The 24,189-nt window shown below is 35.8% G+C and overlaps 1 protein-coding gene across 2 annotated transcripts in view; it reads left to right on the forward strand.

The window, feature by feature from the left end:
* Nucleotides 1-24,189, forward strand: part of LOC149554410 (uncharacterized) — an 83,439-nt gene that overhangs the window by 45,705 nt on the left and 13,545 nt on the right. For both annotated transcript variants that reach the window (XM_089828473.1, XM_089828472.1), the window contains exon 3: nucleotides 7,069-7,190. In XM_089828473.1, the coding sequence (XP_089684599.1) occupies nucleotides 7,069-7,190 (122 nt within the window). The remainder of the gene's footprint in view (nucleotides 1-7,068; nucleotides 7,191-24,189) is intronic.

Below are 24,189 nucleotides of genomic sequence, written 5' to 3' on the forward strand. Positions count from 1 at the left end.
GTAGGATTCATGGGTCGACCAAATAATCCCACAAGTAACTTTCTGAGCCAAATTGCTTCTCGAGAGGCCATTGCTGTGGCAATGTATTCAGCTTATGTGGAACTTTGTGCTATTGATGCCTGCTTTCTGCATATCCAAGATATCATCGCTGAGCCTAAACTGAAGTGCTTTCAGTAACACTTCTAGCCTAATCTGAGTCTCTGTACCCATGTAAGTCCAAGTGAACTTTCTCATACTTGAGCCCAAGATTAAGAGTGCCTTGTAGGTATCTCATGATGTGTTTAACTACAACTAGGTGAATCTCTTTTGGCTCACACATAAACTGACTTAAGCCATTAACAACATAGCAAATATCAGTTTTTGTATTTACCAAGTACATAAGAGACCCAATCATCTGTCTGTAAAGAGTAGAATCTATGGAGGATGATTTTACAACTGCTTCCTTAAGTTTGTGTAGATTAGTTTCCATTGAGAAGACATAGGTCTGCAGTTCCACATTCTAAAGCTCTTCAAGATGTCTAATGTATACTCACCTTGATTAAGTATAATGTTGTTAGAATTCTGCCATACTTCCAATCTTAGGAAGTAATGAAGGAGTTCTAAATCTTTCATCTCAAATTCTCTGATTAGATCTTTCTTGCATTCATCTATAAGATGATCGTCACTTGTTATTAATAAATCATCAACATACAGTATCAAAATTACCATATCATCCTTATCCCTTTTATAAAATAGGTTTGGATCAGCTTCATTCTTGGAGAATCCTAAGCTGGTGAGATGCTTATCAATTCTTTCATAACATGCCCGTGTAGCCTGTTTAAGCCCATAGAGAGCTTTCTTGAGCCTGCAAACAAAAACTTTCGGGTTCTGAGTTTCATATCCTTCAGGTTGCTCCAAATATACCTCTTCTATAATCTTTCCATTCAGAAATGTTGTTTTTACATCCATTTGATGTACTTTTCATCCCTTCGATGCTGCAATAGCTAGTACTGCTCTTATAGAGGTGTATTTGGCAACAGGAGCAAAGGTTTATTCGTAATCAATTCCCTCTTTTTGAGAGAATCACCTGGCTACGAAGAAACAACGGATTTTCCTTCAAGTCTTGAAACAATTTTCCAAACATCATTCTTAATAATGGATTGGTATTCTTCCGTCATGGCATCCTTCTAAGCTGAATGTTTAATAGCATCTGAAACATTGGTTGGTTTTGATTTAGATAAATCACTGATGTTTGTTGCATAACTAGAAAATCTTTTGGGTCTTTTGCTTTCTCTGAAGGTTCCATATGGTGCAACGAAGTTTTGTGCTTCCTCTACTATCTTAATGGCCCAAAGTGGTTATCTCTTTGGATTTTAATTTTCCTCAAGATTTAGATTTTGAATTTCATCATCAATTTTTTCAATGTTCTCCCTTTGAAACTTAGATTCGGTATTTTCTTTAGAACTAGGTAAGGGAGAGGGTTCTCTAGAACTTAGGGCTCTTTTGAATGCTAAATCTTCTTCAAATATTACATCCCTACTAAGTTCAATGTTTTTTTGACCAAGTATGAAAATCCTAAATGCTTTAGATGTTTCACTATACCTAACAAAAATACCTTTCCTCCTGGAGGTTTCTAACTTAGTTCTCTTTTCTTTTGGAACATTTATATATACTGGGCACCCAAATATCCAAAGATGGCTTATATTAGGTTTAACCTTAGTAAAGACTTCTTCAGGAGTTTTATCTCTAAGGTAGGAGTGAGGACTTCTATTTTGTATATATACAACAGTACAAGAGGTTTCTGCCCAAAGATAATAGTCTAAATTTTGATCAAATATCATAGTGCTTGTTGCTTCTATAATTGTTCTATTCTTCCTTTCTGCTACCCCATTTTGTTGCGGGTTATAAGGAACAATATATTCCCTCTTAATTCCTACTTTACAAATCTCTTTAAACAAATATGAAATATATTCCCCTCCACTATTAGTCCTAGGAGTTCTAATTTTATGTCTTGATAAGTTTTCAGTTAAGGTTTTGAATTCTTTAATTCTCTTAAGGATTTTTTTTGATTGTTTACACTTTAAGAAGTAAATCGAAGTTTTCCTAGAGAAGTCATCTATAAAAAGTATATAGTACCAGAATCTTACAAGAGAAGGAACAAACATAGGTCCACATTAATCTGAGTGGATTAATTCCAAAACATTGTTAGTTTTCCTTGTGCTATCATGAAATGGACTTTTTGTGTTCTTACCTAGAGCGCATCCTTTGCATATGCTTGAGTGATCTTTATTCAACTTAGGTAAACCAGTTACCATCTTCTCCATAGTTGATAAGGTTTTGAAATTTAGATGTCCTAGCCTTGTATGCCATATTTTGTTTATATTAGTAGCTTCATGAATTAAGGCTTGAATAGGTTGACAAGGTTCTGTATTTAATTTATACAAGTATCCCTTTCTTTGACCAATCAACTTTGATTTCTTAAATGAAGAGTTCTTAGGCCAGATCATTACTTTCCCATCAATGAATGCAACATTATGTGCATCATCTTTAAGTGCTGTAATCGAGATTAGATTCCTTTTTATTCTTGGTATATAGAGTACTCCTCTGAGATGGAGAGAACTCAGATTAATTCCAAAACATTGTTAGTTTTCCTAGTGCTATCATGAAATGGACTTTTTGTGTTCTTACCTAGAGCGCATCCTTTGCATATGCTTGAGTGATCTTTATTCAACTTAGGTAAACCAGTTACCATCTTCTCCATAGTTGATAAGGTTTTGAAATTTAGATGTCCTAGCCTTCTGTGCCATATTTTGTTTATAGCAGTAGCTTCATGAATTAAGGCTTGAATAGGTTGACAAGGTTTTGTATTTAATTTATACAAGTATCCCTTTCTTTGACCAATCAACTTTGATTTCTTAAATGAAGAGTTCTTAGGCCAGATCATTACTTTACCATCAATGAATGCAACATTATGTGCATCATTTTCAAGTGCTGTAACCGAGATTAGATTCCTTTTTATTCTTGGTATATAGAGTACTCCTCTGAGATGTAGAGAACTTAGATTAATTCCAAAACATTGTTAGTTTTCCTAGTGCTGTCATGAAATGGACTTTTTGTGTTCTTACCCAAAGCGCATCCTTTGCATATGCTTGAGTGATCTTTATTCAACTTAGGTAAACCATTTACCATCTTCTCCATAGTTGATAAGGTTTTCAAATTTAGATGTCCTAACCTTCTGAGCCATATTTTGTTTATATCAGTAGCTTCATGAATTAAGGCTTGAATAGGTTGATAAGGTTATGTATTTAATTTATACAAGTATCCCTTTCTTTGACCAATCAACTTTGATTTCTTAAATGAAGAGTTCTTAGGCCAGATCATTACTTTACCGTCAGTGAATGCAACATTATGTCCATCATCTTCAAGTGCTGTAACTGAGATTAGATTCCTTTTTATTCTTGGTATATAGAGTACTCCTCTGAGATGTAGAGAACTACCCGACTTCAGTTTCAAGGTGCAATTCCCAATTCCTTTGACTGAATGAGTGGAATTATCACCTACGATAACTTTGCCATCAACTTCTTTAGATATAGAGTCCAGTTCTTTTTTGTATCCTATAATGTGTCGAGATGATCTGCTATCAATTACCCATGCTTTGCTTGATACTTCATTTGATAGTGCAAAATACAATACACAATTCTTAGGATCATAGTTATCTTCTTTCCTCGTAATGTTTGTACAATTTACTTGCTGCTTCATATTCTCAAGGCAATTAGATCTATAGTGTCCAAACTTTTTGCATTTCAAGCATTTTATTTTGGATATACCTTTCTTAGGTTTGTCATTTCTTTGATTACCCTTTTCCTTCTTGAAGTGCTTCTTCTTACCTTTAGAGGAATTTGTATTGAAAACATGAAGTTCTTCATCTTCAATTTTCAATCTTCCTCTTTTCTTAAGTTTCATAGATTCTTCTTGCAGGCAATCTCCTTTAAGTCTATTGAAGTCTGGAAGATTGTCTCTAGCACTTACTCCTTGTGAGAAAGTTTCCCCTGAATCGGGTAATGCATCTATAGCCATAAGTGTTAGTTCCTTGTCTTCAATTATGGTTCTTATACTTGCAAGTTCGTCTCTTAGACTAGCCACCCTTAGAAAGTAAGAGTTCATAGATTCTTTTTTTTTTAATTTGTATATGATTTAGTTGCCTTTTTAGTGCAAGGATTTTAGTCACATTGTTAACCTCATATGCATTTAATAATGCATCCATCATATGAAATGCTGTTTGATGTTTCATTAGCATAGGTGCTATTTCATTCTTTACTCCATCTAATATGATTTGCATGGCTTTCTTGTTTCTTTTACTCCAGATAATTTTATTAAGTTTAACAACAGGTTGCTTGGATGCTGAATCAACAAACTGTTTCACATCATTGCCTTCAAGAATTATCATCATTCTGAAATTCCAAGCAACGAAGTGTTCTTTCCCATCAAACCTGTCCTCGTGTCTGATTGTGCTTGCCATTGAGGATAGAAGGATGTTGCTAGAGTTGCAGAGCCTAGGTTTGACTACCAGAGCTTTGATACCATGTAACATTTCTGCAAATTATACTAGGAATCAGATTGAGATAATACCTTTTTTAAATGCTTGATGTTGATGATCTTCTATAACCAGACTTGAATGAAGTGATACCAATAATATAAATATTATTTTGGAATTGTTTTATACCTGCAAGTATTCGTCTAGGGCAGTATTGTTAAAGGAGCAGACTATGTTATCTTGTGTTTCCTTTATCTACAACCACACCCTATATAAATATGCAACCAAAGGGCATGTCCCTAAAAGAGACATGTCCCTATCTAGGTCGGCCCTGAATAGTTTCCTTGAAATTGGTGTCCAAAAGAGAAGACCTTTAGTTAGTGTTTAACTTAACTAATTTGACCAAGGTTAGATTTATCAAAATTATCCAAGGGAGATGCCGATTTCAACTAAGACAAGACAAATATTTATATAGCCTATCATTAGCAGGGCAATGAATTCATACTCAGATCTGTACGATCTGTACCATCAGACCAGCATGATTATGAAGTTACAGAATTAACATTTGCTACAAGGTGGTCTGTTGCATAGCATGATCTGCATCTGAAGGCTATTCCTTTGTATTCCAGTTGATTCCAAACACTATAGCCATCTTTTGAACAGATATCTTTCAACAATTTCTTGGATAATCAAAATCAACACCAGCAAGAATTCTAGCAACGTTCGAGTGCCTTACCATTTGATTCAGATCAAGAACTGGAATTAGATTACTCAAATATTTTTCAATAGCGAAGAGGCAAAGAATTTCCAATAGTGGAGAGGCATTGGAAGGCCAAATCTGGTGATGAAGATTCAGGAGCCTTACCTTAATTGAAGAGAGGAAAGTTTTCATAAGAGGGTTAAAATCAAGAAGCCAAGGTTTCAAACCCAAGAAAGATTTATCCCAATACCCCAGGCCTCTCTTGAGCATGGCTTACCTATTGGAACTCATGCTTGCATCCTACCAGAAACCGACCTTTAGCACATGGGCAAATAATAAAACTTTCTTCTCAGAAGACTTCTAATGAATTGTCTACCATTCATTGTACCTAGCCAAACTAAGCCAATAATTTTGGAATTTTCAGAGTGTTGCATCCTTTAACCATTCTTCCTCCTCAAACATCTTGTCCCTAAAAACCACTATCTCAACATGCTCTGCAGAGAACTCTTTTTCTGCTGCAGGTGCGAATTTTAATTCAAGCTTTACCTGTACAAGATTCATGAAAGTGCTAGGAGAAGAGCTGCCTATACCACCAGGAATCTGAACCAATGGATCTGTTAGTGCTTGTGGTTGAGACTGTAAGGGATCAAGCTCAATCCTTATATCAAAGAAAGGATCCTGAAGAGGCCAGTGAGTAAGAGAAGCAGAGATAGCCACTGGAAAATTCCAAAACCCTAACATTGAGTACTGTGTGAACCAGAAAAGACCTTATCTTTGATGCCAAAAGATTTGGAAGCAGATGACGGGTTGGCAGCCGCACAAGAACAAGAGAGTGGAGGACAGGGGTGCTATGAGAAGCTGGTGATTCTTCGTTTCATTTGAAAAAATGGAAAAAAATATTTTTTTAGGATATTATTATTTTCGTTACATTTATGTTTTCCAATTCTATTTTCTAGTGTAGCACTGATCTAGCATGCAAACTAACAATATTCAAGAGTCTAAAGGTCTATTATAGATTCAAATTTAAGGATAAGACTCATGCCAGTTCTCAAATTATGAATATTCTGCATATTTATTCTTGGCAAATGTGATCACAAGGTTTAAACAGATGACTTCATCTACAACCTGTCATACTAAATGTAATGTTCTTCGGTATTCCTACTCTCATTAGATTGTAATGTGCTTCATAATTACAAGGATAAGTATCATTATGAAAATGAATTAGCCTTTTGTCCAGGCCAGAAGCCTCCCAAGTTATCATCTATTGCGTTCCATTCCCCTCAAGTGGAAGAGTTATATTTAAAAGCTATTCCTCACCAACAATTGCTGAATATGGATAAGATGAAAATTGGTCCACTGTGACACTGACTTATCCTTTTTAGTATTTTACTGATTGTGCTCTACTTTAGGAGCATTTGGAGTCAAAAGTTTGAAGTGTCAAAAGGACTGAAAAGCACAATAATAGATCACAGAAAAATCTACAAATAAACCGTGTCCTCAAACTGTTGATATTGTTTCCTTGAGTAATTTGCTTTAGATTTTTTACTTATTTATTAACTCCTGATTGACTAATGTTACTCATTTTTTGGGACTTTCCTCACAGGTTTGCTCAAGCAATTTGTTTTCTTGTTCAAATATCTTCCTTCGATTCTACTACATTTATGCTATGTTCATTGTTTATTTAAACTGCAGTATTTCTGCCATAGTTTCAATTTTGAAAATTTGGATAAGAATATAACAAGACCAAAATGAGGCTGAATGTTCTCAGCTTAATGAAGTCTGTATGCACATGCAAAAATTGACAATGTGTCTGTTGAATTATAATGATTTTTAATGTCTTTTTTTGGGATTCCAGGAATAAAAGATTGGGGAATGCAAAGGATCCAATCGCCGCAAGGAAAGTCCAGAAGGCAGATCGAGAGAAATTAAGAAGAGACCGCCTAAATGAGCAGTTTGCAGAGTTGGGAACTGCACTTGGTAAGACGATATGTGCTTTCTTCATAGTCATATGCTATCTGTTTGAGAGGGTTGTCAAGATGCAAAAACACAATGGCTAATGGAAAAAATGCCCTATCTATTTGACCATTATCTAAGTTACACTAAAGAAATAGACGATAGAACCTAGCAAATGAAGGCTGCACCCAGTTTTTGAAATTTTGAAACTATTAATAAGAAAGGTGCATATCTTACTGCAACCTAATCTCAGATTAGTTTTTCCTTTCACTTGGGGTCTGTTTTATCTTGAACTAGAATTTGTATGCAATTAAAATGTGTACCACATTTATTGCATTTGTTTTACTATCTATTGATTGTTTTGCTCGGTAAACCCCCAAAGAGGAAAATTACATTAATAAAAGAGCATAATTACATAGCTTTAATTACATCAGAACAGCATAGCTTTAGTTACATCAGAACAGTATATGTCATTCTTCAGTGAAAGAAAGAAGAGAAAAAACCACTAAAACATCTGCATTACAGAGCCCCCAAAACCTGGTAAGTACTGAAGTTGTTTTCCCTTTTCGAAATACCCTCTGCAAAACCCTTGGAACAGGGACGAAGCATTTAAAACAACCAAAAAATGACTATGTTTGTTAAATCACCCGCAAACCATGAGTAGCCAACATCAAACACCTTCAAAGAAGTCACCATCCAGCACGATGTTGGCAAAGCAGAATAACCAGTCCAGATCTTAAATCTTGCCAGTGGTTTTAATTCTCCCGAGAACATCACAACCCACCCTGGTCCATTTTACCATCTATTGTGGTCTTTACTCTTTATGAAAACTAATATACAGCTTATCTGTGTCCAGGAAAATGTTCATAACCTGAAATATTTAAAAATGAAATGAAAGATAAATCAAATCAAGGTTCTTTAATGATGAAAATGGAAACCTCAAGTTAAACTAAAAATAGTGACATTCATTATAAGTGTAGATAAGAAATACATGAATGCAATAATAAAAAAATAAAAAAAGTGAAAAATCATATAGATTAGATAAGATAAGATAATAATATTAATGTCCAACGAAAAACCACAAGGGTTTTTGGGACTGAGCATACAAACAAAAGAGCCGGCAACCACTGGAGCACCAAACGGTGACTGAAAAGAAACAAAAACAAGACACAAGACCAAGAAAAACAAGGTAAGGACTAAGAATATGCCAGAATCCTATGAATAATAAGATTATTAAAGTTCCTGCTGTTGTTGGTCCTAAGAATGTGCTTTCTTCTCATTCAAGGTAACAAATATCTGGTAATGGGCATTGTAGCTTGTCAACATGCTTCTAAGGCCTCAGACAATATGCACCATTTTGTGGCTGAGGAAACAGTGTAGCAAGCCTTAGGTAAATCCAAAATAGCACACCTTTTATTTTGTTCTACATGAGTGTTGAACAACCCCCAAAGCACACTTCTACAGGTTGTAAATAGGAAGTGCATATTGTTTAGATTAGGTTAGTTTTTGTTTGTATGGAGCTTTGCCTTCCAATTTAATGAGTGGTTCTACAACACCTCTTTCATTTTGTGTTGATATGAAAGGTGCAAATTAAGATGTTAAACAAATGTGTGTGAAGCTTATCACTTATGTAGTTTATTTGTAGCCCTCACAGTTATACTTTATGCATTTCTTTATAAAAACAATCCATTTTCTTGTCTCTTTTGTGGAGACTAGAAGAATTGGCCGAAATTTCCATGGGAGTGTTGGATATGTGCTCACTTCTACTTAGGTTCATTTTCTACGTTATGGTTTTATATGTCTTGTTTATACACTTACTGCATCTTAAGTTACTAAGGGTGGCTAGGTGGTTTCTTGTTGGTTGCACCACCTTGTGCTATGAATTTTTGGGGAGTAAAATTTTATTGAGGGAATGTGATGAGATGGCTTTCTACCCATGTTTTCATCTTATTTAATTTCTTCTTAATTTTTGCTTCTACTTCTGTTGATTTTGTGCATGCTCTTTTTATAAGTGGAATCAGAGCAGGAAAATAGAGGGAGATGGAGTTTGTGTCCGCTAAAACATTTTCAGTGTAGAAGGTCTGAATCTGTTGGTTCACAAATTGCTAATCTGTCTAGTCTGCAAACTTGCTATTGAGTTGGGTTCAAGCCAGTTTGCCATTTGGAGGAGTTGGTCGTACATGTCCATAGCCTACACATCGGCACAAGTTGTTTTGTATGTTTTCTTCATGTGCATTAAGTAGCACATTCCTTCCCACATTGCTACAATCGCTCTTGGAGGTGTCAATTGACTACATTTTATAGGAGTAATTTTTTTTTTTTGGTTGCTTGTGTAACATCAGAAAAACAAAACATTGCAGATCTTGTACACCTATTTGCCATCTACCTTTTTTAAAGCCCCTGATTGACAGCTTACAAGTAATATTTTTAATGTAGTTGTTTTGGAGTAAAATCATGTGGAGATCTTTGCTAAGTTAGCAATGGAACAAGGTCAGCTTGCCACTATCACCATTGAATGGTCATTGTTTCCAAACAATTGTTTATTGTCATTTGAAATTTAATCATTATTGGTGATGGAAGAGACAAGTTCAACTGATTATTTTTTCTCTATTTAGTTCTGTTGCTTTATATTGTTGAATGCAGTGGATTGAGTTGGCATGCTCAATGATAACAGGTTGAAACATTTTTCATTTCTTTTTTCAAGTTAAGACAGTGTGGCATAGTTTGTTGCTTGAAGATTGTAACAAAGGGAGGCAAGTTTGTTTACTTGCTATTCTACTTTGCAAGAATGTTAGAGTAAACAGAAATGTAGATTTAGAAAACATAAGCATATGATTCACATATTCAGAAGATGTATCTTTATTTCCAAATAATAATTTTGCAATCAGTACATAATATCAGAGAGCTGTCTCGACTATAAACTGTTAAGTGAAAGGATCTTTACAAATGTAATAACACTCAAGAATATTTTTGTGTGGTCCAAGTGCAGATCCAAATGCATATATATAGGAGTAGAAGAGACATGTCTTTATGTTAATCAATATTGGTTATGGTAAGTTAATTTCCATTAGACATTATATAATTGATGATTAATCAAATGCAATAATGCTTAACCAATAACCATTGGGGATTAACTTTGGATCAATTCAATTTGACTGAAGCTACAACATTAACACTCCCTCTTAGCCAGGGAGGATTGTTATAGAACACATGGCTCTCTAGCATATAAAGAGATATCATCTCAATATGATGATACTTTTGGAATGACATATCTAAGAATATCAACATATACCCATCAAATCAGACATAATCCAACTGATGGTATTTCATCAACACTCCCTCTTAGCAAGGGAGGATTTAAACAACACAAACATCTCACACAATGGTGACGTGATTTTGAACAATTGTATCAATCTCACATTCTTGAGATAGGAGCACTAGCATCAACACTAGGATGCCTATCGACAAGAATATTATATCTTAGAAAGATATGAGTTATTTGATATCTAACACACTCTGTAGTCTATTAGATAACAACCTTGATCTCACAGACATCAAAGTAGTCTCCATTATGACAAGTGTCACGATCTCCCACACACTCCGGGACATCAACTTAATGTAGTCTACTGTGATACGTTAGTTATCATGATCTTCGACACATTCTGGGACAAGTAGTTAATGAAGTCTATCATGATAATAGATCAAGAACTCAAGAGCAACAAATGGAGTATCATGATTTCTGACACATTCTGAGACAACTTAATAGAGTCTATCATGATACGTTTGTTATCATGATCTCTGACATATTTTGGGTCAACAACTTAATGTAGTATATCATGATAGTAGGTCAAGCCAGTGTTAAATCCTCACCTTACAATAGTGACCTTACAAATACATCAATGAAAGATTTTTACCTTTCATGAAAAAATCTACATATGCAAATGGTATCTCTCATGATATCCACCATGAACCATATCAGGTGGAACAAGTGCTTTCACCTAAAATTCTCTCTCACAGAGAAGAATGCATTACAAGGAATTTCACTTCGAACTTTTATTTGGATTCCCTCTGAATTTGATATCAATCTTCCAACTTCCTCATGATGTACTAGGGGTAGACCCATCAAAATCATGCAGTCACACACATGCATTTTTAGACTCCCTCTAAATATCAATCTTTTGAGCTCCTATGTTTCCTTTGAAGAAGGATCAAACTCCCTCTTAATGGAAGAGCCCCTTGTTTGGACTTTATTTCAATGCCTTAATATAAGCATTTGGTAAACAATGGGAATGGAATCTGTGAGTCTTATTTGTTGATTTTATATCTTGTTTACTTCTTGCTAAGTGTATACATTGTAGTTGTTGATGATAACAATTTATTTTGCTAATTGAATTAACTATATGGTTGTAAACTTTAAATATTGAGTACCCTTTTCTTCGCTGTTTATTCAAATCCTTCGTAATTAGATCGTCACTCGTCACAATGGATCAGTCCCCATAGCCACCTCACAAATTATTGAAAAATTCCAATTATAAGCCTCATTAGTCAATACAACTTGCAATGGGTGTGGCCCAATTATGTTCACAAGCCATTCATAGGTAGCGTCATCGGATGTGGACTTCCACAGTTCCATAATGGTTCTATGCCTCAATTGCTAAGAATGGGAGTGGCCCATGTATATTATTCTCTGTTGCGAGTGAGACCTTGTCGCAGGGGGATTAGAGTTGTAACCACTTATTGAACCTCTATTGTTTTAACATATTTATGGAGTGATTTGCTTTCTAGAGTAATACATGTTGCCATTGTTTGGTCGTGTTTTGCATTCTAGTGCTTTAATTGATTATTAAATGATTATTGTCCTCCTAATGTCTTACCGTGTTGACCACTGTCATCTATGTCTTGTCATATAGCACGTAATTATGTTTCGATTTTCTTAGATTCACTAATATATTCTCGTCGTCCATCTTCTCCATCACATATAGATATGTTCCTCAATTTAACCCCTTTATTTCTTTGTGAGGATACTTCATAAGTACCATAATATATAATGGGCCGATTAGATATGATGGTTGTATCTGGAAGAGACGTGCTTGTCCATTCATCGAAATCTTCAGTACCGATCATTGATGAAATCAGATATAATACAAAATGCTAGACTATTAGTTGATTGCCCACATCATTAGCAGCTCTTCAAAGTAATAGCCTTGATTATAGTATGGTTGATTAGCATTGAAATTTATTATCCAAACTCAACCTTATCATCTTCTTTCCGCATATCTTATTTATTGTCTCTTTAAGGATATCAATTGTAATCACCAAATCTAATTCACCTAGTGCATGTACGTTGGGAGCTCGACTATCTATACTTTCCAAGCGTTTCCCATGTTTCCCAAAACGACAGTATTCTTTACAACCATTTTGTTTGCATTTTTCCACCTATTCTTCCAAGGAATATTAGGATCATTTGAAAATTTGCATATACTGATCGGTTCATATGGTTGATAGTAGGAAATAAAACATTGATTTCTTCAAAATCTGTTGCATGACCGATATCAAATAAGAGTTTCACCGACTGAGTTTCATATGAGCTCGTGGCTACTTTCACTGACTTGGCTTCTCCGTCAATGCATTTAGAGGAACATTCACGGCATTGATCCTCTCTCGTCGAGTCCCATCATCATTCTGAGACAACCATAGACCCTGATTCAGGTCGGGGTTCCTTCCGATCTGACATTGGCATTGTCAGATCTGAGACCTGCAGATCGACAGTAGTTCAGGTTCACGCCTGCAAACATTGCTTTCAATTCAATCACCGACAACATTGGAATGGAGCTCAAGATCCGCCTCAGGCACATACTGCCTGAGCTCAACATGTAACCATGCAAGGCCCGATCCAATGGACTCCATTGTGGACAGGCAGAGAAATTTGATTGAAGACACACTGTCTTCATTTTCACAACACGAAGCCCATAGCGGTTTACTTTGAGACTTGCACGACGGATCTTGCCAATGTACGCAGACATCCTATTAGGGTGAGCATTCTTCCAGCTTGAGGGCCCTCAAGGAGAGCTTTCCCTGAGCAGAGTAATTCAGCATTGTTATTCCCGATTCATTCCAAGTTCACAGACTCAAAACTCCATTATACCTAGCATATTTAGACTGTGGAAGTATGGACATGGTCCATGCATGCGCTTGTTTGTTTCACAAGAGCATCGTATGTCATCAGGGTGTCTCATTCAGAAGCGCTCAAATGGGCATAAACAATGTAGATGCTGGCAAATGTTGTTGTCTTGGCCTTGGAGCCGCCAATTGCATTTGGATAAAAGTTTACAAGCTTTTAAACATGTCCATGGCTGCAGACATGAGACAGCATATCTTTGTGCCGTTCTGTTAAAATTATTATGTACGAATTGCGTCAAAAACTATTGACAGACATTATTCCATGACTCCACAGCCTGCACACTTCAATCATCATATTATGTGTGATGACGTTTGACTGAAGCAATTCTTCGAATCAATTTATACATTTCTTCTGTGATTCACATTTTCCACAGATATTTGTCTCCACATTAATTCATTCTTATTTATATAAACTATTGAGATCAGTTTCTGGAGAATCTCAAACTTCTTTACTTCTGCAGTTTGGCTCTGATAACATGTTAAGTGAAAGGATCTCTGCAAATGTATTAACACTCATGAATATTTCTGTGTGGTCCAAGTGCAGATCCAAATGCATATATATAGGAGTAGAAGAGACATGTCTCTATGTTAATCAATATTGGTTATGGTAAGTTAATTTCCATTAGACATTATTAACAACAATATCTATATATATCTCTAATTGATGATTAATCAAATGCAATAATGTTTAAACACTAACCACTAGGGATTAACTCTAGATCAATTCAATCTGACTGAAGCTACAACATTAACATAAACAACTACATGTAAATAATGTACTAAGTTGACTAAGGTTACCAACCATAGGTAACTACAAACTGCCAATTCACAATCAGTTGAGAACTAATTACTGGAAGTGCAAAACATAACAAGTAATTACATAGCCAACCATATCAATGTACTTTTGCCAACAAAGTTTAAAAGTTATAAGATTTTATAAGTTAACGGTTGAATGATTTTTTTGTAAAAGATACTGTAGCATGTTTAAATATAATGTGTTATTTGAGAAATGTTATTGAGAGTGTCACTTGAAGCTTCTTGATGTCTACAGTGTATCTAACACCCTATTTCTTGGAATTTTATCTACTAGTAAGAAAATAAATTTGTTTTCTTGTAAGAAGCTGAAATGTCTCTGAAAATAAATTGACAATGTGTATTGAAATTGTCACATGGAGAATAAAGGTTCTGTTGTGAACTTGTAAGTTGAAGTAAGATTTTTGTTAAGATTCATAATGGTCAATTGTGTTCTCGGTGCAAAAGTATTTTTTTCATTAAACTTTATTTTTTGTTTGTTCATGGTCCAAGGTCAAGACCCAGAAAACTTTCATTTGTATTCTGAACATTCTCAGTGGTACTTGAACTCATATGTGTGTTCTTGCCCATACTGAATCTGTAGACTAATTGTACTTTAAGTCAACCTAAGCAATCAACTTGAGGCAAAATTTAGCATATAGTACTTGACAGTAGCATGCAATCGTGTAATTATTACATGTTACTAAAAGATATTAGTAGGTTATAGGATTAGATGCCATGCTAACCAACAATCCAACTATTGGCAACATGAATGTTATTCAATCACTTCAGCACAAACAAAATTTGAATTGCCTAGCTTGTCCATGGATTGACCTAAGCTATGTTTTCATTGTGGCCATCACAGACATGAGTCTGTTCATTGACTTTTTACGGTTTGTGGTCAATATAAACATGCTTCTTCCCATTGTTTGTAAAGAATATGTGAAGATCCATGTTATGACTCACCAATCCTTGTTTGTGTTTGTTTTTGAGGATGCTTCAGACATGCTTCTTGTGCCTGATTTTCTTGATTTTCACGCAAATGATCTTCTTGCGTTTCACGAATGAGTCCAAAAATTAATGCATGTGTAGAAATCCACTATGCTAGATGCCTACTTTATCTTGATGTAGCCCACACTGTGTTAGATCGCTACTTGGTCTTGATCTCGTTTGATGTTGTGAATTGGTAGGTACAAGATGCAACACCTGCATTGATGTTTGGGATCATATAATAGAGTGTGGGATCAGATTCTAGAGTATTGATGTGTTCATGCATTGTTAAATTGCTAAGTTGAAAGAGCAACTTAACTAACAATTTGTCTTAAATGCCAAATCCAGAAGGTGGCAGACTTGTGATGGAAATCCAAAAAGAAGGGAGACATGTGATTTAAGGCCAAAAGGGTGTCATTAAGTTAGTGCCTTTGCGATCACTGTTCTTTTAGTATTATATATTTGGGTACTTATTATTCAAAGAGTTATATGCTATCTACTCTTTCTTCTTCGGGGAATTTTATTGGTCATTGTCCTCTCATTTGCTAGTGGGAACCTTGGGTGATTTAGACTCGAGTGGAGGCATCAGGGCTAGATTAGAATGGAGAATTCATAGTAGTGATATGGTGGAGAGTTGATGCTACTGAGTCGTGATGTTCTCTTCGCAGATGTATGTAGCTCTAGATGCTACTTGTGTGCATTGTGATGTAGAGTTGCCTCAGTTGTAGATCAAATGATGTTTTATTTGGTTGATGATGCCTTGTTACATGTTGATTGATGACTTGCTGTAGCTAGTAGGACCATAATTGATTGGGTACATAAGTTGTATCCTTTGTACAGTGATAGCAGCTGATGGATAAGGTGGTGACACCTTTGTGATTGGTATCTTACAGAATAGGATCAATCGAGCATCTTGATGATCAGACACCATTTGAGTATCTCGATCTAGACATTGATTGTGTTTGAGTGAAGATTGTCAGTGATAGTACCTGATAGGCTTACAACATGTTTTTAGAGTGAATGCCAGCGATGAGAGTGACTCACCAATGGTTAACCTTTGAGTTGATATCTTTGATGAGAAAGTAATTCACTGATAATTGGAGTGATGATTCACTGATTTTAGTGATGTCTCTACATAGCAGGTCATGGCATTGGAGAGAATGCAAAAAATCATGTATATTAATGGTTTTATTTGATTGATGAATACAATGATTTGTTTGGTCAATTGATGGCCATGCTAGGAGTTGAGGATCAACACTTCTCTGCTAGAGTTGTAAACTTTGACAAGTCTACAGTGTATTAGTGTACAATTGTGCACAACATTCATTTTTTGCATTTGGGCTTTACCATCTGATTTATCCAGATTGTTTGGTCAATTAGGCACATAGACCCATCCTTTGTGACCTGATTTGAGACTGAATTATAGGGGTGGGGGATAGTTGTTGGTATGCTTAGCCTTAAATATCCCATAACTAATTCTCAATCTACTTTAACTTGGATTGGGGGTGCTTGTTGGATGTACGCTCACCTCTACACTTTTCTTTATTTCCTACCTATGGTTTTGTGCATCTCTTGACTATACACCAATCACATTCTAACTAATTAATGGTGGTTTGATGGTTATTTGGTGGTTGCACTGTCTTTTACTATATATATACACATCTTATTTATGAATACAAATTGCATTGAAGGAATGTGAGAAAATAGATATTCACTTATGTTTTGATCTCTTGTATCCTCTTCTTTTTCCACCTATCTTATGCATATAGGAGGCTTGCAGTAGCCCCCAATCCAACTAGACCACAAACAGTTATTTTTAAAAAATTGTTAAATTTCTTAACACTTAACTAGTCTTTTCTACCCTTTTTTTGTAAATTTAAGGTTTAGCATTTAACATTAAACATACCTTATTTCTAGGTTGTAATTTGGTAATTTCCTCTCATTTGCCATATTAACCATTATAAATTTAATAGAAATGAATATTTTTAGTAACAAATTCCTTAATTGTAATAATAATACAAGAGCTCAAGATTGAAAGAGGAAAACGGGCTATCACTGTATGATTACAATGCCACTTCATCAAAAACAATTATGCCTAAAAGTAAAAGGGAAGCAATAGAATTGAAACACGAGCACAAAAAAGCATAAGCAAACAGTATAAACAGGAGCACAGTGCAATGCACAATCTCAAAAAATGTTAAACTAATAACCACAATTCATGATATGTTTTATACAACAAAAACAAAGAATGATTAGTTCCTGACCATACAAGCCTCAAGGAGCCTTGCATGCACCTTGGCAGCATTTTTCTTTGATGCATGGATCAGCAGCACTGTCAGCTTGTGTGTAAGTTTTGGAAACTTCCCTGTGTCACCATGTACAGGTCACTGCATAATTGTGCACCACTGTGCATGAAATGGTACACCTAGTGGATCTTGTATTCTTAAACATGTTGCATTTGTGTAAGGTTTGTTCTTCAACCATGAGATTGGAAGCCCAGTTGCCATGGAACATAATTGCTAAGTAGTTGAAAGGGCAAGCAGCTTGGGATGTGAACTTTAACATCTCAGCATGTTTTGTAGCTCAATTGTTCATATGGACATTTAATCCTTCATGAGGAAGGTGGATGACTGAATAGTCAAGGCAAACAAGTTTGATGTTTTCACCCCTTTTTGTTTGTGGAGATTCTTGATTCTAGCTTTACAATCTGTAAATTTCAATTATACCTCTATTCATTTTTGTTTCAATAGAAGTCACATATTTGCTAAAGTTTTCTACTATCTTTTTGATTGTGTGTTGAATTACTTGGGTTTATTGTACCTTGGTGCATAAGCTATAAACTTGTCCTTCACTAGGATTGGTTTATTCTCTAAGCCATTTGAGATCCAAATCATTGGTATTAGAGACAGTCTTTAGCACATGCTTGTACAAATGCATGCACCCCGACAGAATGAAGGTTGCCACCTGATTCAACTTCTGAGCATCTAGACAAATGTTGCAGTGTCTTTAGATGTTTAGAAGTTGATGCCCTTGTGACAGTGTGCCAAGAGCTCTTTGGATAGTTCTGCAAACTCATGCAAACTTGATTTATTGATGTAGCATTTTGTAGACATGCATTTTCCTTCTCAATATCAAAACCCTTCAAGAGTGCAAGTCACATGTACATCCCAATGTTTGAAAGTAAAACTAATGCTGCAACATTGGATAACTAGGTGCAGCAATTGGAGGCATATCTCTATATTGATCAATTTTGCCAATGCAAAAAAAATTCCTTTGCGATGTCGAAGATGTCTATTTTAATGGTTCACTAGTGGGGAAACATTCAATTTATAGCATGTAATGGGCTACAATCATATTTGAACCTTGAATTCCTTTGTCAACACTTTGTAGGAAGAATATCACCCTGTCAAGCACTCTGAAAATTAGTACATGAAGTTCTAGCAGTTGGCCAATCATGTAAGGTGCAAACCATGGAGGACTACACCGAAACATTCTATGACTACTCAATGCACTTCTATGAGAACACACATGAGAAACCCAAAGTGCTCAAATAATAAGTGGCTTATCAACCTACATTCACACAGATATGCAGTTGCCAACTTAAAGGACATTGAAGCAAGCATTCTACAACACTTTAAAAATTGAAGCGAAGGTCAAGTTCACATAGAACTTTCCTTACACAAGAATAAGTTAGCAAAGAGTTCAACACCTAGGTTCTTTGTGAGAAGCAAAGTCCCCCCATGTAGAAACAATATAATTCAAAATTATTTATGGAAAATACTAATGCACCCATATCATCTACATCGAGGGCAAAGGGTAAAATAAGTAGCAATTTGATAAATGATACCATTGTCATTGCACCAATTCCCATAGTGACATTGAATGCCTTGTGCAACAATCTCTAGTTGCTGTCACATTTGATCCCACACAATTTGAGGAGATTGATTTGGAGGCAAATTGTCTCAACATTCGTCATTTTGTTATTTTAGAGGATCAAGTCTCTTCCACACCAATTACTGGGTCAATAGACATTGACACCATGTCATCATCAATTGTATAGATTAGAACATCTCACATGACATAGTCATGTGCTCAGATTTTCCCATCGACATATATCCAAATCCATAGTTTTTGGCATAGTGGCATTCTCATCTTTAATAAGACATGGGAGGAATATGAGTAGCAAAGCTTGTGCCTCTTGGACACTGTGCTAATGCAAGTTGTAGGCCAACTTTGGTAATCATACCTTTGGCAAAACTAAAATCCAGTATTTGGGCTATATCCTTGATAATGTAGACATCCATGTGTGGGGAAGAAAATAATGTACCTACTGAGAGGCCAATTAAAACCTCAAGGGATGCACGCTTTCCTTGTACCACCTCATGTTGCTTGCCAAGAGTGCTAGGGAGACTCGACACAATGATGGAGAGAGCTACTTGGTTGTTTGATGAGATGTGAATACGATAGTGTGTGATTCTCTAAGTGCGTGAGTATAAATGAAGTGTTTATATGTGAATGCATTAAATGTGAATTAAATATTTATATGCAAATAACTAAGACAGGTAGGTAGATTAAAATATTTCGTTGACAAGAATTGAAAGGACAATTTGCAATAATCAAACATGGACTAACTCCAATAATCAAACCTCAAGGTCCATGAGCTCATTGTCTCAGACAGCACGGTTCAAATACTCAGGGTGACTGTTAGACACCAGGACGCCACAGTGGTGTCTTGTACTGAAAGAGCACAAGCGAGATAGAATAAGATAAAAAGACAAATGACAGAATATGATACTATGTAAATACAATTAAGTAAAAAGGAAGATGTAGATAACATAATAGAACTAGCCTAAGTACACAAAACAAAGGAAATATGATAGAATAATAGAATATGATATGAAATGAAGATTATTTAACTAGATTATGTATTTTATGGCTAATAAGATGAAAGTGAGAAAGTGGAAAGGTAGAACCTGGTTGCATGGTCGATAATGCGATCCAAGCCAGAGCTCTTGAACACATGATGAAAACCTGACACACAAGTAAAGAGAAGAAACGGTTGTGGCCGTAAAGAGGCTTGCCTCAGTCAACCCCTTGCTTTGGTGTTTCCACTTCCATGGACAACCCTTAGACACAATGAAATTGGTGATAGATAACATTTTAGAAAAGATGATCAACAATAATGTAAAATAGAAACAAGATAAGAATGATAATATACTCAAAGACACAAAAGGAGATAAACTGGACTCCCTTATGAAAGTAGAGAGCTTGAATGTGTGAGATGGTAGAGCTTGAGCTCTTCAACAATGGAGAAATCTGCAAGAAAACAAACATGTAATGCCAAACAATTTTGCAGAATGGTGGTATGGAGCTGTGACTGAGAACCAAGATGTTGCAAAATGCATGTGAGAGGCTATAGACTGTGATTAAGAGATTGCAAGAATGCCCAAGGAGACTGAATGAGGGTTGCAAAATGGTTTTATAATGGACTCAGAAGGAATCCTGTAGACAAGCCATCATTTTGGGGTGTTATGAATGCAGGCTGCCAATTTGTAACGCTCCAACAAAAATTGGCACGTCAATAGATTCAAGGATGAGAGCATGTTGTGCTGGCGTCTTTGTGGCACACAGTTACCTAAAATCTTCAGGGCTCAAGAATCTTGAGTCGGATGATGAATTGGCTAATGAAAGGGATGATAAGATATTTGAGTCTAAGGCTAAAGTGGGAGAATGCAAAAATAGCATTTTACATGGGGGTGTAAAGTTTAAGCCACCACACATGTAGATTTGGAGAAAATCGAGGCATATTGAAATCAGCCAACCTTGTAGAACATCATTGAACTGTGTAGCTTTGTTGGTTTCAGACTTTTGCCATAAGTTTGTTACCAAATTTTTGCACATCTCGTAGCTATTCAACCAAATCATTCATGCCAAAGCATGCATTTGTGTAAACACTTGCACAACAACGTGCCTTTGAGGAGGTCAAACAATATGCCTTTACCCAATATTTATTTTTTAAATACCTTACATTGCACACCTTCTAAGCATTATCCATTGTTATCACTGTCCTTAGAGATCAGATTGAGTTAGCTTAGATTCTCCAAACCTTTAACCTTTATTTTTTATTTGGAATCCAAGTTAGTTTAGCATTCAAGTTTGAGCCACTTTGAAGGGAAAAGAAAGTTGATAAATCTGGAAAGAATAGTACAAGTCCCATTGTGTGTCAACAGCAATATCACATCAATTCATTGAGTTATATCCAACACAAAGTGGCTAGTTCATAATGTTAACCTTGGGGTTGCCTTAGTTGATCACACATTGTGTCATTGTTTAGCATTTAAGATTTCCTTGCTCAAGAGAGGATAGAAGACTTAGTATTTAATTATGGGTTGGTGAATGTCATTAAAACACACATCAGTAGTATTCACATAGCATGAGAATTTGATTGCCCATCAGAAACATCTAGCAAAACTGTTCAAGGCAACTCTATCTATGACGAAGAATTGTATGCCATTGTGTAAGTTGTCAAGCAGTGGCTTTACCAGATTTTGGGTAAGGAGAGTCATTCATTTTAATCAAAAACCACTTCAGTTTCTGCATACATAGAGTGTGCTGAATAACATGTGGCACATGAAGTGGATGACGTTCCTGCAATAGTTCCACTGAGAAAAAGAAGGGGAAAGACAATAAGACAATAGATTGTCTCACTTGCCTGTTGATTCATGTGCTTATTTTAGGATTGGGTTCATACTACCACACCTTTTGGGAGAGCTTTTATACCACAGAATTGGACTTGCATAGATCTAGAGTGTTCCTCCTTTTTGGTGCAATGGTCTACATTGCTCCTGAGCTAGGTAAATAAGTTGGAATTTCTGTTTAACAATATTCTGTTCTAATGGGACATCTTTATGTTCTTGGACGTGTCAAAGACTCATTTATGATGCATGTACTACCAAAATCACTGGACACTTTGATGTGACCAAGACATTGGCTGCAGTGCAACATTTCAAATGGCCTCACATGCCTGCAGACATTGATTATCATATAAAGTCCATTCCTTGTTACAACTCCAAGCCCATGAATAGGATTCTATTAGAATGGATTTAATGGCTAGAATACTGGCAAGTAAGTATTAGAATGAATGTGTTTATTGTTGTAGATAGATTTTTAAAAATGGTTACCATGATTTCTTGCAAGTAAAACATCATGTCGTAAGAAAGGTTTTTTTCTTTCATAGTTTGGTACCTTTTTGAGGGCATGTTGGCAATCCTTGTGAGAGTGACTATATACACAATTGGATAAGCTCCAACTCTTTATCTGTAGACAGATACCAAACAGAAGTGGCCAATTGCACATTGTTGCATCTACAAATTTAGGCATCCATGCACTTGGGATGACAACTTGCTCTTCTATCAACATGCTTACAACAAATCTTTGCATAGTTCTCAGGGGCATAGTTCTTTCCAAACATGCTTTTGGCTGTACCCTGCAAATACTGTTGGACGTATCCTATTGTGTACCACCTCATGTGGAGTCTAGCACACATAAGTGGACAGAATAAAGCATTGAACTTTCTATGTACATTTAGTGTTTTCACCAATAGGTACCACAGATTCTCTTGTGCCGGTAACAAAAATACAAAGAGCACCATGATGTGCACCACACCTCATTCAGAGTTGGTGGCAGTCTGGTTGCATCTTCAACATGATTGCTTCAAGCATCTACACGAGAAGATGCCGTCTTTGTCCTTTGGTCCATACACCACTGTGCACATAGTTAACGAGAATGCCTCTATTCTCAATCTCTCCAATAAATGGGTCTTTATTTCGTATGTAATGTGAAACTTCTCAAGCTATACTTTCCTTATCCTCTTGAGTTAGCATCAACTCAACATACTTTAGATTTGGATCTTGAGCAGTTTGTGCATAATTGCTGAAGATAAAACCATATAAACAACTGCCAAAAACGCCTGCAAAGGTTCACATCATCTGTTTAGAGTGGCTAAGGTTGGACAAGTTAAAGCAAAGTGGTACAATCGTTAGTAGTTCCAGGTTTAGTTTCTGCCAAAAATGTGATGGGGGCCATTGCTTCCCACAGAAAAATGAGTGACCAGTGTACAAGCCTCAGGGAAGCATGTGCGTGCCTTGGCATTATTTGGCATCAATGCACAGGACTTAGTAGCGTGATGCACTAGCATGCAAACTTTGAGGATGTCATATGCAACCACACACAATTTACTGTGTCATCGTGGTACCATTGTGCAGAACTTGTTGCACATTTGTGTATCACCTGGCATATCTTGTATCATCAATGGTCCTTTAGTTGTGGCATCTGTGTTAACGTTTCTCCTTACACCATGGGATTGGAAGGCCAACTGTTTGGAAAAGTCACTGCTAAGCAGTTCGAGAGTCATGTTGTTTGAGACATGAACTATTTTATCATCTCAGCATGTTTTGCAACATATTGTACATATGAACATTTGATCTTCTATGAAGAGGTAAATAACTGAATAATCTAGGAAAACCAGTTTGATGTGATCATCCCTTTCTGGGCAAAGAAATTCTCATTCTGAGCTTTAATATACCTAAATTCCAATTGTACCTCTACTTGCTTCAGTCCAAATTTTGCTCTCTTTTTTATTGTGTTGGATTAGTTGTGTTTTGTGTACACAAATTATGTATTTTCATAGGATTAGTTCATCAAAATATGAACCCAATTATAGAAAATACAACAATTTAGATCAAGTGAATTGAAATAAGGACAATAAGCATCCTATGGATCCCTATCTAGAAAGCTAAAGTAATGTTCTCAGATTATAGCATTCATTAGTGACAATCCTAAAATGAGAAAATAAGCTTTGTGATGCAATTATCCCTAATCTAGCTCAATTGTGCAAGAAATCAATCCTACAAGATCCCGTTATGATCAGATTACTCAAATCACTCAAAGTACTATGAAGGCCTAGTTCCAATTTACTAGAGTAATGATGCACAAAGATAATGGATGATTTGTTGTAAAATGACTAACTATATATAGAATTTTCCAATAGGTGGGGGGCTAG

The sequence above is a fragment of the Cupressus sempervirens genome, chromosome 5, assembly GCF_028749045.1.
Source record: "Cupressus sempervirens isolate cs-2001-9-10 chromosome 5, ASM2874904v1, whole genome shotgun sequence".
NCBI classification, from domain to species: domain Eukaryota; kingdom Viridiplantae; phylum Streptophyta; class Pinopsida; order Cupressales; family Cupressaceae; genus Cupressus; species Cupressus sempervirens.